Here is an 18,735-nt window from a genome sequence, read left to right on the forward strand (position 1 = left end):
CACATCAGCAACCATTGTTAACATCCTCTTTGGATCTAAGGACTGTCCCAGAACAAGAGTGGAGGATGGAACTGGCATCACAGGCCTGAAAGGCACCAGATCTGGAGAAATACTCAGCTTCACAGCACTGGACTTTGAAGCAGAGCCCAATTTGGATTTCGAAGTTGGAACCATAGAAGCTATGGCAGAAGTGGACAGATCCAATAAGTCTCTCATACAGGATCTGGCACTGCTAACAGTGACCGCCTTCTCCCTCAACTGCTTCTTTTGAAACAATACAGTTGGAACCGAAATGGCTCTAGGTTCCTAAGCGGTCAGCCCTTTTCTACCAATGATGCCTTCAGAGACTTGACAGCTTTTTTTGAAGGATTGAGAGCTGGCACTGGCAAAGATACCAAAGAGTGAGAACACTTAGACAACTTAACCTTGCTGGAGAAAGCCACCAGATTAGAAACATTTAGTCTTCGGATCCAATGACCCTCCAGATCTGGATAGTTTAGTGGCAAGAACTTCTTTAAGCAAATGCACAGAGGTCTGGTTCTGCCTGGCTTTGTATGTTCTGGGCATGAAAGTCCAGCAAGCAGAACGTCCAGAAGGAGAGTGGCCTTGTCCCCAGGGCTGGCTCCAGTGTTTTTGCCGCCCCAAGCAGTGGAAAAAAAAAAGCCACGATTGGCAGCACTTTGGCAGCAGCTCTACCGCCACCACTTCATTCTTCGGCAGCAATTCAGCAGCGGGGCTTTCGCTCCGAGAGGCCCTTTCCGTTGGCTGCCCCAAGCACCTGCTTGCTGTGCTGGTGCCGGCCCTGCTTATCCCAGGCACTTATAACACCTAATGTTTTCGTCCAATGCCAGGAAGACAAGAACCCTGGTGCAACAGTTCGAAAGAATTTAGGCAGTAGAGGGCACAGATTTGCCCCCAAAACATTCAGAAACACTGAGGGACAGTACGAGGGTGGTGCACATGTACTCTAATGGGCACTGCCTGCAGAAGGTTCTATTGTTAGGCTCCACCAGTAGGCCCTATACCCATAAGCGGGAATATGCAGAGCCCCTCGAAGAACTGCCGCTTCACTGGAATGCTATTACACTTGCAAAAAACAAATCTATCCTCTGCAAAGTAAAAGTATGATTCTTTGACTTTGTGATGTAATTCAAAGGTAGAAATACAGTGGACTATGTACTTACAGTGAGATGAAAATTATAAACAGCTGCTGTACTGTGACTGCCGTCTGATGTATTGCTAATATTTAAATATGCAGTAGTGATATCAGGATGACAAAATTAATAGTTTAAATAGAATTTTCAAGTCATGAAACTGGGTACCTGATTTCAGTCACTTTGAAAAGTGTACAAAAAGTCTTAGGGGGAAAAAAATCTATTGTTTTTTTCTCTTTCCAAAATATTGTGTCCACCAAATGATTTTATCATGCACAAAAGTTTCTTTGGACTATTTTGCATACGATAGTTGCAAATAGAAAACAGTGCCTTCCATATGTCCATAAAAAGCTGCCTCAGTTCCTTGTTGTTGTCGGATATCCTTCTAATGGATTCAGATCAGGTGACTGATGGCCAAAGCACAAAATAATTAATGTTCTTCAAATTTCTAACTTTTTGTGTACTTTGGATTATTTCTTGTTGAAAAATTGTCTTAAGGTTTATTCTCTAAAGGAATAGTTGCGGATAGTAATATCCCTTTATGTACTGCTTTGTCCATTATGCCATCAATGAAATATAGTTTTCAGAACAATCATCCAATGCCTTCATGCTACCTTCATCATGCTTACTTATTGGAACCTTGAATATTCAAATCTTTTTAACACTATGGAACATTTTAATCACACCATAAACCTGTGTTTTAACACTTCACCGTTTCCAGGTTGTCTGGAGCAGAGTTTAATTTTACTGCTTTACAGTATCATGATTTCTTACAGGCTATATTTTCATTGAAGCAGTCACTTCTTATTGCTTATCAGTTCTTCCATTCACACCAGTAATACTGCGTTTCTTAGCTCTTTTATATTGTTAGTAGTACACCCTCCTTTCTTAATGGAAATATCAATATTGCTTTTCCCATTTCATATTGGTAGCCCCTCTCTGGTTTAACAGCATACAACCTGTTTCATTGCATTCTCCATAATCTATTTAGATAATGTGTCACCAGTTCTTCATTTACAGCCTAGTATTTAAATTTATCAAATAAATTACCTTGAAAACCAACTAACAAGATAACTCATTCTACAAAAATAGAAGATGTCTAAGAACTACTCAGAATTGATTATAGCACCAAAACAGCAGGTAAGATATTCAAATCCTACAAATTCTCTTACAACCCATGATTCCCTTTAAACAGCAATCTGGCATGGGTGGTTCAAGTATGTTTTAAAGCTTGCCCTTAATTAGATTTAACTTCTTCGTGTTAGTATTTTGTGTTAGGAGAGCTTTTAAATGCTGAATATATATCTTGGGCCATCTGGCAAGTAAATTTATAGTTTTAATTTTAGATAAATCTCCACAAATTTGAATATATAGAAAAATTAGACCACCATTTGTTTCCAAAACAGAGTCTCCTTTAATCATATTTATAACATCAGTGAGCAACACCCATTGCCATTTGGCAACCTGCATTATTGTAAAATTTCATAATAATTTAAATAAAAGATATGTAAGCACCATTTTGCTGCATTATACAATAAAAAACTACTGAAGCGATAACTTTGCTGCAAGAGATCTGTATACTTTAAAGTTCTCTTTGTAAGAAGGTATTATTTACGAGGGTTGTTATATTAAATCATTTATTATAATATACAGAAAATATATTCATAACAGATGTTATCTTTCATGTTAATTTTGTATTGAGTTTATTTATACATACAATTTAAGCATTTGCTTAAGGAAACTTCAGCGTAGTCCATATTTTTTTACTTGGTGCATGGAAACCATTTTTGAGTAGTAAGTGGTTTTGAGTTCCCTCTGAGCCCCAAAGAAGATGATATTCCCAACTTACATTTGCCTCCCTCTAGATGCAATACCTTTCTGTCTAGCCAAGGAAGGTGTTACGTTTCCTTCTGGAGCCAATCAATGGTACTCCAGAAACGGCCAGAGAGTTTGCTTCAGAATCACTAGTTACTCCCACCATATCAGAGGCAAAGAATCACAGTCTCTCATCTTGTACCCTCTAAGTCAGTGGTTCTTAACCTGTGGTGCACACACTAATTGTCATTAGTCTATCAGGCCAGCCTAGAAAATCTACTTTCACCAATTTTATTCCTATAAACAGAAGATCATTTTAAAGTGTACTGCACTGCATACATCCCCAAAACAAGTAAATACTAATCTGTAAGTAGTACAAACATCTTAAAAAACTTTTGTGTATTTTGGATGTCAAACCATGAACTGGAAAAGTAACAGAATGATTATTGGCTAGTTTTCTGTAAATTTCAATCTTTAGAATAATTTCCTGTAAAAGAATCACTTCTCCATGCAGAGTATCTTAGAATTCCAAGATGGGAGATTTTCTGAGATGAGACCAGGCAGCTCTTCTCACATAAGACATCTCTGAAGCATACTTAATATCCATTTCTTTGGAACTGACTTATATTAGCCAGTTGGCCAATGTACTTGTAGTTGAGGCAAGAACAAAGGTCAGGAAGTGGTATTGGTAACAGCAACTGTCCATTGCAAAGAATAATTTTTTCTAATGGGTTCAAGCAACAAAGATGTATAAATAAGCACCATTCAACTCTATAAACATCAAGTGATTCCTCTGAGTCAGTGGCTAATAGTGTGGTGGAGGGAATCTCATCCAAAACTTCTGTTGTTTCACAAACTAGCTGCACCATTTTAAATCCAGAAGAGAGTAGCGCTCCTCAACTTCTTCCTTATGATGAAGTAATTTCAGTGCACTCTGTGACCCTGCTGATCTTGGGGAAAAGAAATGATAGCCTTAACTTTTGAAATGTGGGCAATGGTAGATCAATAACTGGCTCTTTTCTTAAGGAGGGGGCACAAGTGTTTGGGAGAGAATGAATACAGGAGCACAGGGAAAAGAGAAGGGAGAAAGAATGCAAAAGCAGCTGCTCGCTTTCCGCAAAAGAACTTTTGTTTTGTTTTGGAGTGATGAAAGTTCCTGGGGTGTGTAAGGAATCAATTCCTTTCCAATCCAACTCCACAAATTATGTAAGGGCCAACCCCAGGATGTCAGAAAGCATTACAGCTAGACAGATCTGAGGTTGTTGCCTGGTTTATTAAAGGAATGGGTGTTCTCCTGAAATGAATACTTCAGCCAGTGCTTTACCATGAAATGCTGAGAACTATGCCTTCTTTTAGATAAGACATTGTGGTTGAGATAACTTGAGGTGCACAGATTGGAAATCTTGTAAATGGAGAGAGGACTTCACAGACAAATCTGTGGGTAGAATTAAGCACACCCTTGGAAATGTAGGAGCCTTGAAGGGAAGAAATGAACATTTTCTCATAAGCAAAGTAGGGGAATGTGGTCTAGATGTAATTACTATAAGGTGGGTCACTAATAGTTGAAAGAGGAGTTACCAATGGCACACTGTCAAACTGAGAGGGCGTAACTAGTAGGGTCCTGCAGGCGTCAGTCATGGGTCTGATACTACTCAATATTTTCATTAATGACTTGGATAGTGGAGTAGAGAGTATGCTTATAAAACTAGTGGATGACACCAAGCTAGCAGGGGTTGTATACACTTTGGAGGCGAGGATTAGAATTCAAAACAACCTTGAAAATTAGAGAATTGGTCTTAAATCAACAATATAAAATTCTAGTGCAAAGTGCTTCACTTTTAGGAAGGAAAACTCAAATGCACAACAACAAAATGGGGGATAACTGGCTAGGCTGTAGTATTGCTGAAAAGGAAGTGGGAGTTACAATGGATCACAAACTGAATATAAGTCAACAGAGTGATGCAGCTGTGAAAAAGGCTAATATTATCCCAGGGTGTATTAACAGGAGTGTCGTATGTAAGACATGGGAAGCAACTGTCCTGCTCTACTTCAGCACTGGTGAGGCCTCAGCTGGAGTACTGTGTCCAATTTTGGGCATCACAATTTAGGAAGGACGTGGACAAATTGGAAAGAGTCTAGAGGAGAGCAACAAAAATGATAAAAGGTTTAGAAAACCTGACCAGTAAGGAAAGGTTGAAAAAAACTGGGTAAGTTTAGTCTTCAGAAAAGAAGACTGAGGGGGGAGCTGATAACATTCTTCAAAAATGTTAAGGGCTGTTATAAAGAAAATGGTGATTAATTGTTTCCATGTCCACTGAAGACAGAATAAGAAGTAGTGGGATTAATCTGCAGCAAGGGAAATTGAGGTTAGATATTGGGAAAATCTTTCTAAATATAAAGGTATATTAGTTGTGGAACAGGCTTCCAAGGAAGGTCATGGAATGTCCATCATTCAGGGTTTTTAAGAACAATTTGGACAAACACTTGTCAGGGATGGGTAGTCTAGGTTAACTTGGTGCTGCCTCAGTGCAGGGGGCTGCACTTGATGACCTCTTGAGGTCCCTTCCAGCCCTATATTTCTATGATTTTTAAAGTTTAACCCAGAGAGCACTTCATGCAACTGCAAAACTATTAAGGATGTTGGCCAGAATCTAAGGTGAACTTGAGTCACATCATTAAGGGTATTAGTGGCCAAAATACACTTAGATCGTAGGCTCTTTATTGCAGATTTCATGTCTCTTTTTTCCACCTCTAGTCTAGTACACTTTTGATTGGAATGTAGGTAATAAATAAAACTTTTCTTGACTGACTTAGGGAGAGAAACATAAAGTGTTTTTTCTCCAGCTTTACCTCTGTAAGCCAAAAAATGGCTTATTGAGAAATATAGCAGTGGGCAAGCATTGTAAACTGAGCCATCTTGAGGTCAAAGAACACCCATTACTTCTCTATTCATTTGGACACTGAGGGAAATATTAGACTAAAGAGAAGGATGTGTGTCCATACCATAAATACAGAATGTACTTTTTTGGGGGCGGAGAACACCAAGCCATTTGCTGGAAAAGCTGGATGAGAAGTTAATATGGTTTGAAGGTGGTTGTTATTGTTTTTTAGGTGAATCAATTTAAAAAATGCAAAATAGCACTGGCAGTCATGAGTTTCTATACAAACAGATGAAGAAGTAAAGCTTTTCCTTGGACTTTACTCACACAGACATGTTCCCGTCCTTAAAAATCCAACTTTTCTTTGGGCTTACTCAACTTCATGGCCAAAAATAAGAGTTTAATAAGGTAGCCTAAGTCCTCCTGAGAAACTGTATGGGGAGGTTTTAAAAATCCTATTTTCCTGGCCCAAATATGAATTTAGTTTACACTCTGAGAAAGGTCAAGAGAGGAGAGACAGGCCAAAGGTATCAGAACCACAGCCTACACATCTGCGATGTCTACTGGGGGACCATGGCAAAAAGTACATTGGATGCCACAGAAAAAATGGTCTATTGAAGAAGTGGGAATCTCCTGCTCAACGGGTGATCTGAGGAGATGATATTTGGCAGAGTAGGGCCTCCAGCATTCTGTAGGCAGCCAGATAGCACATTTAGAACTAACAGAGTATGACATACAAGAGAGAGGGAGTCTGAAATCCTTTACCAGTCCCAAGGTCTAGTTTCTCATACCATTCACTGAATCTATATCTCCTTCTCTGAGGTCTGCCGCTAGGTCTCATGGGCTACTCTGTATGCTGCAATCCCAGAGCACCGAGTCTACAGTACTATTGTAGGAGCTGACATTAAGGGATTTGCTGAGAACTACTGCTGTGGGAGTGGGGGCTGCTCATACTGTGAACAGTGAAGTATGGAGCTAGTAATTGGTAAGCCTTTTTTCATTGGTCTAAACTCATTTTGAGCTGAGAAGCAAAAATGTAGGCCTAAAAATAATTGCAGTTGCTGAACTAACTTCTTGCCACACTACATGCTGTAATAAGACAGGAAGAAGACTGGGGGTTACAGTGTTCATTCACGTGGAAAGAGGCAGAACTGGAGGAACAAAAAATCAATGTGATTGAGATAACCTCCTCCTCATGGAAACACAGGCAGGTCAACGTCTTTTCCAGGAGACTAAATTTGAAAATCCTGTACAATAAAAACCTGGTTAGAACTCTGTTGTGATTGAATCAGAAAACTACCAATGTTCGGCTGGCCAATGAGAATGAGGCTAAACAAAACTGCATGAAAACAATGTTCTTATAATAATTTTAATGCAAGTTACTTTAAAATGGGGAATGCTTACATTTACATTAATGGAAACTGCTGAAGAGTCAGCAATTCTGAAAATCAGGTCACTTATTTAGGTGCCTAAATATGGACATAGGAACCTAACTTCAGGCACTTAAAAAAAAAAAACACCTTGGCCCAGAATTGTAAAATAGTTCAAAGGATTTGTAGAAATATTACCTTTTATTTAAAATTAGAAAGGATCCCTAAACCTCTATCTAGTATACTCTCCATCTTAATTAAATTTCCTATTAGGAAACCAAGCTAATTGAAGCATCTTAGAGATTAGTTAACTGTCAGAAATTATGCAATTAGGCACTGCATTAGGAAAATCTGCCATCAGCGCAAACCTTGTCTGAAGGCTAACACAAAAAGCATCAATAAAATAGCCAGACACATAATTAAAGCTCTGTCACTAATTCTCACAGATTGGAAGGAACCCTTAGAACTAATCATTGGCTTCCCAAAGAAAGACTACATTTCAGATAAAATTACAACACTCTGACTGTGGATGGCAGGACTTCTGGGATTCTCTGGTTTACAGTGCAGAATTTCCCTACGCTCATGAACCACTGGTTCTAAGTTTAAATTCAAAACCCAATCCGTAATTACCACTTATCTAAAAACAAAACATTATCTTGAATGTATATCCTGCCCATTTCAACACATATGAGCAGTGATTAAAATAGTCACTTGCCATGCAATCATTATATAAAGTCTTTATATAATTCTTGAAGTCAAATATTTCATTTGGAATAAATCATTTACAAAATTCTATCAATCAGAACATCAGTAACATTTAAAATCTATTCTCAAAACAATGGCACTTGGGTATAGTCCCTTGCAAATTATTAGTGAAGAAGTTTAGAAAATCTTTAAATATTGTGGTAAGGGGATAATGGCAAAAAAGGTAGTAAAACTCTGAATATTTATAAGAAAATAAATTATGGTAAACATGGAAGTTTATTTCTGTAACCGCAGTCATTGTTTCAGAGAAAACTAAACGGTATGAAAACAACGAGTTATAGGTATATTGCTACAAAATATCTATCTTCTGCTTATTGAGAGAAGTCTAGAAAAATATGAAATCATCTCCATTCCATTAGCTACTTATTAGAAATAATTACTGTTTCTTATTATAATGGAATAAAGTCAGTTTACTAAATCACGTGTGCACACAAACACATGCACACACACATAATGTCTTGTTTTTTTGTCAGCCTAATTTGGCTCAATGTTCAGGAGAATATTCTTTTCCTCAGTAAACAAGCATAAACATCATTATTAACTGGCTTGGAAAGAGGCTACTCTAACTTACTAATTGAAGCAGTGTTCCAGAAAAAGTCTTTTGCCATCCTCCAGTTAAGAAATCATGAACAGGACATGTTTTGATTGTAGTTATAGGAAAGTGCACAGATTGCTTTTCTGTAACACTGTACCTCCTAAAGATGCAAGTCTTAAACAGACTGGAGGCCATATACATCAATAAATCAATTTAGTAGTATGAAACCATGTACAACCACTAAGCCAGCACTTAAAACGCAATATTCAAGGCCACCTATTTGACAGGTAAATTGAAATTATTACTCTCTGACTGAGCCAGTAGAGAGGTCGCACTGAGGTTTATACCACCTGGTAAGGAATCCAAATCGAATCCACTTTTAAGCTTGTCAATCAGTTGCATATTAAGTACACTTAACAGAATACCACTTCTCTATGACTGAATTGTATGTGAAGAAACAGCAGACAATCACAAACAACTAAGATTAGAAATGAAATCCTCATCCACAACCAGCTGCCCTACATTGTGTGCTACAAGGCCCTCACTGGGCTGAAAACAATCTTTGCCTGGAATTTGCTCATACACACTATTTCATTGTAAATTTCCTTTTTTGAGAAAAAACAACTATCTAGAGGAGTTTATAGAATCACAGAAATGTAAGGTTGGAAGGAATCTCAAGAGACCATCTAGTCCAGCCCCCTAGCACCAAGTGTACCTAGAATGGCGTAGTATTCTGGATAAAATAAGCTTTTACTTCAAAATCCATCTCTTTCACCCCTTCTCATAAGCTGTTCAAAAACTCACGAATAACCTGTCTTTTGTCCTCCCTGGGTATGTCTACACTGCAATAGAAGACCCACAGGCATGGCCACAGTTAGCCTGGGTTATCTGACTCAGGCTTGCACGGCTCAGGCTAAAGTGTAACAAAATTGTAGCAGGGTGAGAAAGTCTCAGAGTACATCTACACTGAATTTAAAAAAAAATGTAGCACCATATCTCAGAGCCCAGGGTCAGCTGACTTGGGCTAGCAGGGCTTGGGCTGCGGGTCTAAAAATTGCAGTGCAGACGTTTGGGCTTGGGCTGGAGCCCGGGCTCTGAGATTCAGAAGGGAGGGTCTTAGAGGATGGGGTCCAGCCCAAGCCTGAACATATACACTGCAATTTTATAGCTCTACACCCTGGACCTCGCAAGCCTGAGTCAGCTGACCTGGGTCCTGTCACTCGGTGCCATGTTTTTTTTTAATCATAGGAGAGCCATACCCCGAGGCCTTGTCGCAAAACCAAGAGATACCAGAATTGTCATCCTTGATATTTCTCAGAAAGAAAGCAAACAGAAAAATCCTAAAACTCAATCAAACCTATTAGGCCTCTTTCTGCATCAAGAAGAAAAAGGACATAATGCACTTAAAAAAAAATTCTTTGCAAGTTACATAACTGCTTTGAGTAACTGATCTCTTATCCTCTGGTAACATACACAAGCTCCTTCCCTTAAAAACTGACCCTTTATATAACACATCCTTGAGATAGTGGCAGTTACGCACTGTCCCAGTTCCTAGAAGCTCCTTGAACATCCAAAAGAAATGACCTTCTTCCCATCCACATCTTGTAGATCTCCAACCCCAGGTGATGGTGTGTGTGTATTACAAAAAATCTTGTAAGGACTGCAAGAGCACAGCCATCCTCCCTTCCCAGCACAGCTAGTATAATATTCACAATCATCTGTAGCAGTAGACTGTTCATATCTTCACTATAAGGGGTTGGGGCCATCCAGTTCAGCCTACTCTAGGGTGTTACTAACTTTCAATATAAATGAGGACATCCGATTTCTCACCCTTATGCTGCTCCAAATCTATACTATTCCTGATAGGGGAACATATCTGACTTTCCCCACCCACTATTCAGATGCTAGCACTTAACATTAAAAAGGTTGCAGAGCAGTTTTTAAACTAGCAGATGGGGGAAAGCCGACTGCCGCAGAGGAGCATGTGGATCAGACAGAGACTTCTCTTAGAAGAGAGTCTGTTGATAGAGATTATCTAGGCTTTAGTCAGGAGGAGAGGATGGAAGAGGATAATGTAAGGGCCAGATCAGAGGAGAAACATTCACATAAAAAAGAATTGGACACGTCAGAAAAGGGCAGACAAATAAACAGTGACAAGTTTTTAAAGTGCTTGTACATAAATGCTAGAAGTCTAAATAATTAAGATGGGTGAACTAGAGTGCCTCATGACAAAGGAGGATATTGATATAATAGTCATCACAGAAACCTGGTGGACTGAGGACAATCAGACATTGCAGGAGTTATATCTCATTGCCACAGGCAATAAGAAGGAACCAAGGGATGACTGGGCCTGCTGTTTTTTATGTCCTATGGTGGGGCACCTAGGCCCTAGGCACAGTCCCAACAGATATCACTGGTCTAAAGAATCTAATCTCACACATGGGGCATATGCACCCAGAAGCAGAATCCACGTGGACTATTACTTGAAGATGATGGAGTTAAGGTTAAGTATATAACAGTTAATAAATTACAGGGATGTTGTAATTATCTCAAAAAGAAACATTAGCAATTTAAAGTCAGGTGTAAAATGCACAGTTAAGGAACACCAACCTTTACTTCTATCTGCTCTAACACCGAGAGGAAAAAAAAGTGATGCATCTTCAATTTAACCTAATATTGGACTACAAACACTAAAATGTACTAATCATAATTGCAACTATATTGCATGGTGTCACTACATGACAGAGTTAAGGCTGTTTGAGCGCCTTAACTGTGCATTTCTATTCCTTAATATGTTTTCATTTCTTTTAAGTTTATTTTTAATGCTGAAGTTCCTGGGTGTGTAAATCGTGGTTTTGGCATAACAGAACAGTTCTCTAATGTTTTTACCCTGGAGCTACAGATATGTAATCAACTGTAACTTCATCACAGCACAGTTTATGTCTGGGGATATATTGTAATGTTAAAAATGAAACAGCAGGCTCTATTGTATAAAATATGGTTTTAAATGGTGTTTCCATTCTAGCGCAAACATTTTCTATTGTAAGACAAATGATATAGTATTGGAGAACATTTCATTTAAAAGTTACTTTGTGTCTTATTCATTTTCTTTGTTATTGTTTTCTAAGAATTCTCTTTTCAAAGCTAGGTGTACCTCAGTATACTGACAAGCCTACCAATCATTACCATACTACATGCAGCTACAGATAAAGGCAATAGGTATGTATTAATTAACAAACACCAATTTATTTTTTAACATATATTGCCCAACAGCAATGAAGAGTATGCCTTGGGAATAGTTTGTGAGAACAGATTTAATGAGGAACATTTAAAAGACATTATAAGTTACTGGATGCATTGCTCACCTTGACACAATCGATCTTCAGTTAGGTGTTATCAGGTATGGCAACAGGACATACTTTGTCATATGGGCTAATTAACTATATTAACCTATTAAGAATCCTTTTTGTTGATCACTCAATTGATACTAAACCAATGCCTACATTCAACTCTCTTTCTTTACACAGGCCTAAGAAAATTACAAGAAACTACAGGCACATATTTATGATTATATGATATAAAGGAAAGTGGGTTTCTTTTTGGTGGGGGATGGAGGAAAAGAGGGGCAAGGGTGATATAGACTGAAGATCTAATCCATCAGATATGCTGTTTCTGGCAAAGGAAGACCACATGAGACTCCCACTACAGAGCGGTCACTTGTGAGATATAAAACACTCACATCCTCAGACCAGTCTGTAGGCCTGAACTCAGATATCACCTAATATATCATCAGAGTGCCAAAGCTTTTCATAAACAAACAAACAAAAATCCCTTGACCTATCTACCTGCAAATTTCTCTAATGTCTTTAATACTGAACCCATTTTTATTTGTACAATTAATGAATTAATGAGCTATTTTTTTCAAACCATTAGCTTTGTGTATTTAGTCAAAATTAAGTTTGTTCTTTAACAGTCTTTGCCATGCACCTGTTGAATACTACATTAAAAATAAACTAATTTAGAATATGCCTGAACTCAAACATCTATCTTTTATTTAAAATGTTTAATGCCTATACTCTAAACAAATTAAAACATTATTTTCTCATAGAACATGTGAGACTTATAACTCAGCTTTCAAGAGCCAGAATTCTTTTAAATCTCTCATAAGACTTTTATATTATATTTTCAACATATGGAAGTTTTTTCAACTGCTTAAACATAACACAACCTGATTCCTATAAATAAGGAAAAAGAAGTATATGGCTGACTGCATGGTTTTTAAACCACTTGCATTGGAACCTAAAATTTAACATTTTTCTTAAACTTATTAAGTAGAACTTCATTAATTCACACTCACAACTAGACAACTGACCCATTACATAGTTTTGAGTGTTATAGGTTAGTAAAACAAGAAAAAAATGGATAATTCATTAAAAGAATAACTTTATTCATTTGTCAACTGCAGGTTAGATTTATTTATATCTTAAGGTATGATAGAAAAGTGTAATACAGTATTTTGTAAAGATACTAAAATTTAAGAATATGATATCCAGTATACTGTTAAATCTTTGTAAAAGTGCTGAGAGACCACCAAATCTGATGCACATTTCAGGTGTGGGGTTCAGTAAAGTGCAGATTAAAGACGTTCTACTGAATTCTAAAATGACAGTCACAATCTTCTGTTACTAGAATAATGAAGATTATGCTTGGTAGTACCAACAAGTAGGTGAAAGGTTTCACTTACATATTCTCCATATGTCTCCTGCGCTGGAGGTGGTGGCAGAGGCCGGTAGCCTGCAGGTAGAGGTACTCCTCTTGCTCGGGGGGCTAGAAGTCCACGACCACGACTGACTGGACCTCTACTGGAAGGTACTCCCCTGGGAGCTGGTGCCCCTCTTGGTACACCTGCTGGTGGGGGTGGCACTCCTCCACGGCCCCTATGAACAAGAAGATATTATTATTAAATACTGTATTCTTACTCTTGGTCTTCCCTCTGCAAGGTTTTTCCCAGTAACTTGTCAATTTTGCTCCAGTGATCACTGCTACAGCTCGCTAAGAAGAATGTTTAAAGAATGTTTCTTTACAAAAGAGCGATTTAGAGTTTGGCATTTGTATTTCACATTTTGATTCAGTTACGCTTAGTATGACAGTACTACCAAAGGCACAAGTTGCATGTAGGTGATTTTTCACTAATGTCTTGTGAAGGTTTCTGCTGATAGTGTACGTGGAAGCCTCCTAGTGAAATTATAATAATCAGTCAATTGCACAACAAATTTAACTTGAGATGTGGAAATACCATCCCAAGAAATAAAGGATTATCTTGAAGCTATTATTGATTACATCATGTCCCTTAGATCCATGCACAGAGAAATCAGACCCATCTCCCTTCAGACCCCGTAAAGACTTAGAATCATAGAATATTAGGGTTGGAAGAGACCTCAGGAGGTCATCTAGTCCAATCCCTTGCTCAAAGCAGGACCAAACCCAACTAAATCATCCCAGCCAAGGCTTTGTCAAGCATGGCCTTAAAAACCTCTAAGGATGGAGATTCCAGCACCTACCTAGGTAACCCATTCCAGTGCTTCACCACCCTCCTAGTGGAATAGTGTTTTCTAATATCCACTTCTCTGCATGGTTCATGGAACATGTTGAAAGAAGAGACTAGGTGGGGACAGCAGTTGATTTTCTTCCCTTTCTGGCCCTATGGAAACTACATTAAAAAGATGTAGCCATAGCTGTACACTTGTTCTGTGATGAGAGCTATAGAAACACATTAAACTTGCAAAACACAGCCACCTACTTGATTATCAGTGCTTCAAGCAGGGAGCATATAACATCCCTACTTCAAGAGTTTTATAAGATTGCTATATAAAATTCAGGTGGTATTCAAGGTGCTGGTTTTAACCTATAAAGCCTTTGGGGTAAGAAGTGGTTACATTAGAGAATACACTTACCCACGTATGTGGTTTATGGTAGTGGTAAGATGTTTGCTGATGTGTGGAGGAGTACAGCTTTGTATTGCTTGGTGACTTATCTTTTCATTTCCTTGCTTTTGTGATTTAGTGTCTGGCATGTTTTTAATTGTTCAAGTGGAGTGAATGAGGGTGGGGAGAAGTTACCCAGATCTTTGTCACAGAAGTGTAGCTGCTGACACAGAAGCTGCACTTCTGTGGCAAATAAACCCTTCTCCATTGTAGGATAAAATCCAACAGAAAAGCGTAGTTGCTGAAGGTAAAGATGTTATGATGTGCTGGATAAACAATCAATAGGTGTGAAATACAGATAGCAAGTCAATTCTTCAGAAGTACTTAGTCTACACACAAAGCTTTAGTCAAACTCCTTTTCTTACTCTATAGGATTTATATTTGAGGATATGATACAAGAGCAAAAAAAAAATGAGGAAAAACCTATATAAAAATCTGTATGTCTCTTAAATGTAAAAAAAAAAAAAGATAGCGGTTAGCTTACAAACTATTACCTTCTTTGCTTAGTTTGTGTATTAAAATCGCTGATGGATGACCTTTGAAATGCTAGCAGAAAGACCTAGACAAACATCTTATTTCTTCCACAGAAAGGATTTAAAATGTGCACTTGGTATTCTGATTCACTCTACTGCCCACATCTTGTAATACATCTAGAGTAACATCAACAAAACAATACACTCCATTCTCTATCAGAGAGATAAATATACTCTGTAATTCATCCAAAAGAAGTAGAGAAGCAAGAGTGACCCTTGCAATTACAACCTGGCTATTAGAGAGAATAGATTCTAGACAAGCCTGACTTGGGCAGAAAGGTTTAGACTCATCTGATATGATATAAAATAAGGAGGGCCAGGCTTGTCTTGTGGATAACATATTGGTGATCTGGGATCTATACACACTTCATGTGTAACCTTGATTAAACAACAGAACCACTCTGCACCTCACGTTTCTTATCTGTACAATTGTTTTAATATTGCCTTACATCACTGCTGAATATATTAATGTATGAAAAATTGTGGCACTGGCTGTTTGATCATAGTGCAAAGTTTGATCATAATCAGAGTAGATACATATGAAATTACTCATAATAATAATTCATCAGGATAGCAAAGGGCAAAACATTTTGAACAATACAATGAACAGTATGAGTAACTTGTGTGGCCTACTGAGTACTTACTGGTCACAAGCTGCTAGCTGAAGCTCCTGCTTTATAGCTGCTTCTACAGGGTTTGCAGTGATGTGTCTGACTACCTGCAGAAGTGGCATTAAAGGAGAAAAAGCAAACCTAGCACTTTCCACTAAAGGATGCAAAGAAAGGGAGAAGAGCTTGAGCTCACCAGCAGGGTCAGTGCCAGGAGATATCAGCAGATATAGACCAAGAGCCAGCTGCAGTGCCAGAGCCAGAAGTTTCCTTAATGATGTAGTTCAGGAGAGAGAAGTACTCAGGAGTGCAAGAGACCAGGCAGATACATGCAGGGAAGTGGAGGTGGTGGATGGGGAGAGGAAAAAAAACCCCTACAGGATTCTTTGATGAGAAAGTAAACTATTTAAAAAGTTTATTAACTGACCAAATTCTACAGTTGTTACAAATGCCTCATCCACTTGCCTTCCTGATCTGGTGGTCTAGAGCAGACCCCCAAACCATGACTTCACTCCTATTTTTAACCCTTTTATCTTTACCCAGAGACTCTCAACTGGTCTGTCACTCATCCCCTTGTGGACCTCTGGAGAAGTGTATCTATTCTTTATGTATAATGCAACCACTCCTCCCTTTTTCCCCTGACTGTCCTTTCTGAACTAGCCATACCCCTCTATATAAATACTCCAGTCATGAGACTTATCTCACCAAGGGTATGGCTACACTTGCAAATTTGCAGCGCTGCAGCAGGGTGTGAAAAAACACCCTCTGCAGCGCTGCAAATTGCGGCGCTACAAAGCGCCAGTGTAGTCAAAGCCCCAGCGCTGGGAGCGCGGCTCCCAGCGCTGTCCGTTATTCCCCACAGGGAGCTGGAGTACGGACAGCGCTGGGAGAGCTTTCTCCCAGCGCTGGGGCTTTGACTACACTTAGCGCTTCAAAGCGCTGCCGTGGGAGCGCTGCCGCGGCAGCGCTTTGAAGCGCTAATGTAGCCATAGCCCAAGTCTCTGCAATGACAATTAAATCATAATTTAGCTTATGTACTAATCCATCAAGTTCTTCCTGTTTATTCCCCATACTCCTTGCATTTGTATATAGGCATCTAAAACATTAATCAGATTCTCCCACTCATTGCCTTCTTGTTCTCCCTTCAACCCTATTGTAATCCCCACCCCCGCATCTAACCCTCTTAAGATAATTTTTTATACTAATCTGCAGGCTTTTGTCACCTACCCCAACTGAACCTAGTTTAAAGCCCTCTTCATTATGTTGGCTAGCTGGTGCGCAAAAATGTTCTTCCTCTTCTTGGTGAGGTGGGCCCAATCTCTTCCCAGCAGAACTTCTTCACAGAACGGCATCCCATGGTCGAAGAAGCATGTCAGCATGCCCTTTGGAGGATTCTCTCCATCCTCCCTACCAATTTTTAATGGGGGTTCTACAGGTCTTTGTCCCCTTCCTCCAACTCTCCCTCTACACCTTTTTCTTGGGTAATCTCATCCGCAAACACAAATTCAACTACCATCGCTATGCTGATGACTCACAGATCTAATTCTCTACTCCAAGCCTGTCTCTAAAAACTATAACTCTAAAAACATTGTTGACTCATATCCAGTTTCTTGTCCACTGTAATCCCCTCCTTTTCTGCAGAATTGTCACTTAGCAAGAAAAGGACCTGGGGATTACAGTGGATGAGAAGCTGGACATGAGTCAACAGTATGCCCTTGTTGCCGAGAAGGCTAACAGCATATCAGGCTGCATTAGTAGGAGCACTGTTAGCAAATCGAGGGAAGTGATTATTCCCCTCTATTCAGCACTGGTGAGGCCACACCTGGAGTATTGAGTCCAGTTTTGGGAAGGATGTGGATGTGGATAAGAAAGAATGTGGATAAACTGGAGAGAGTCCAGCAGAGGGCAATGAAAATGATTAGGGGACTGGGGCACATGACTTACGAGGAGAAGTTAAGGGAACTTGGCTTACTTAGTCTGTAGAAGAGATGAGTGAGGGGAGATTTGATAGCAACCTTCAACTACTTGAAGGGAGGTTCCAAAGAGGATGGAGCTAGGCTGTTCTTAGTGGTGGCAGATGACAGAACAAGGAGCAATGGTCTCAAGTTTCAGTAGGGGAGGTCTGGGTTGAATATTCGGAAAAACTATTTCACTAGCAGGGTAGTGAAGCACTGGAATGGGTTACCTAGGGAGGTGGTGGAAAAACCTCCTTAGAGGTTTTTAAGGCCCGTCTTGACAAAGCCCTTGCTGGAATGATTTAGTTGGGGTTGGTCCTGCTTTGAGCAGGGGTTGGATTAGATGACCTCCTGTGGTCTCTTCCAAACCTAATCTTCTATGATTCTCTGAAAACTAAAATCTTGGCCTGTCTCTCTGTTATCTTCTTGCAGAGGCCTAGCCATCAGTTCAAGTTCAATATGGCTAAAACAGAGCTCTTAATCTTCCCTCTCTTTTCCCCTCTGTTTCCTTTCTTGATCACTGTTGAAATACTACCATCGTGCCTGTCAGTCAGGCACGTAATCTGAATATCATCTTTGACTCAGACCTCTCTCTAGGTCAGCCAACCTGTGGAACTCTTTTCCTGAGGATGTTGTGAAGGCCAAGACTATAACAGGGTTCAAAAAAGAACTAGATAAATTCATGGAGGATAGTCCCATCAATGGCTGTTGGCCAGGATGGGCAGGGATGGTGTCTCTAGCCTCTATAACGAGAAGTCCTTGTGGCACCTTAAAGATTAACAAATTTATCTGGGCATAAGTTTCCACGGGCTAAAACCCACTTCATCAGATGCATGAAGTGGAAAATATAGCAGGGAGGTATAAATACACAGCATATGAAAAGATGGGAGTTGCCTTACCAAGTGGGGGGGTGTCAGTGCTAATGAGCCAATTCATTTAAGGTGGAAGTGGGTTATTCTCAACAGTTGACAAGAAGGGATGGAAATCACGGTAGTGCTAATGAGGCCAATGTAAACAAGTTGGACCATTTCAAACAGTTGACAAGAAGGTGTCAGTATCAGCAGGGGGAAATTAGTTTTTGTAGTGACCAATCCACTCTCAGTCTTCATTCAGGCCTAATTTGATGGTGTCTAGTTT

General features: G+C 39.3%; 1 protein-coding gene across 2 annotated transcripts in view; it reads right to left on the bottom strand.

The window, feature by feature from the left end:
• KHDRBS3 (KH RNA binding domain containing, signal transduction associated 3) overlaps positions 1-18,735 on the bottom strand; it is a 203,583-nt gene that overhangs the window by 50,053 nt on the left and 134,795 nt on the right. For both annotated transcript variants that reach the window (XM_045007790.1, XR_006577443.1), the window contains exon 6: positions 13,263-13,455. In XM_045007790.1, the coding sequence (XP_044863725.1) occupies positions 13,263-13,455 (193 nt within the window). The remainder of the gene's footprint in view (positions 1-13,262; positions 13,456-18,735) is intronic.

Source organism: Mauremys mutica, chromosome 2 (assembly GCF_020497125.1).
Source record: "Mauremys mutica isolate MM-2020 ecotype Southern chromosome 2, ASM2049712v1, whole genome shotgun sequence".
In the NCBI taxonomy this organism is placed as follows: domain Eukaryota; kingdom Metazoa; phylum Chordata; order Testudines; family Geoemydidae; genus Mauremys; species Mauremys mutica.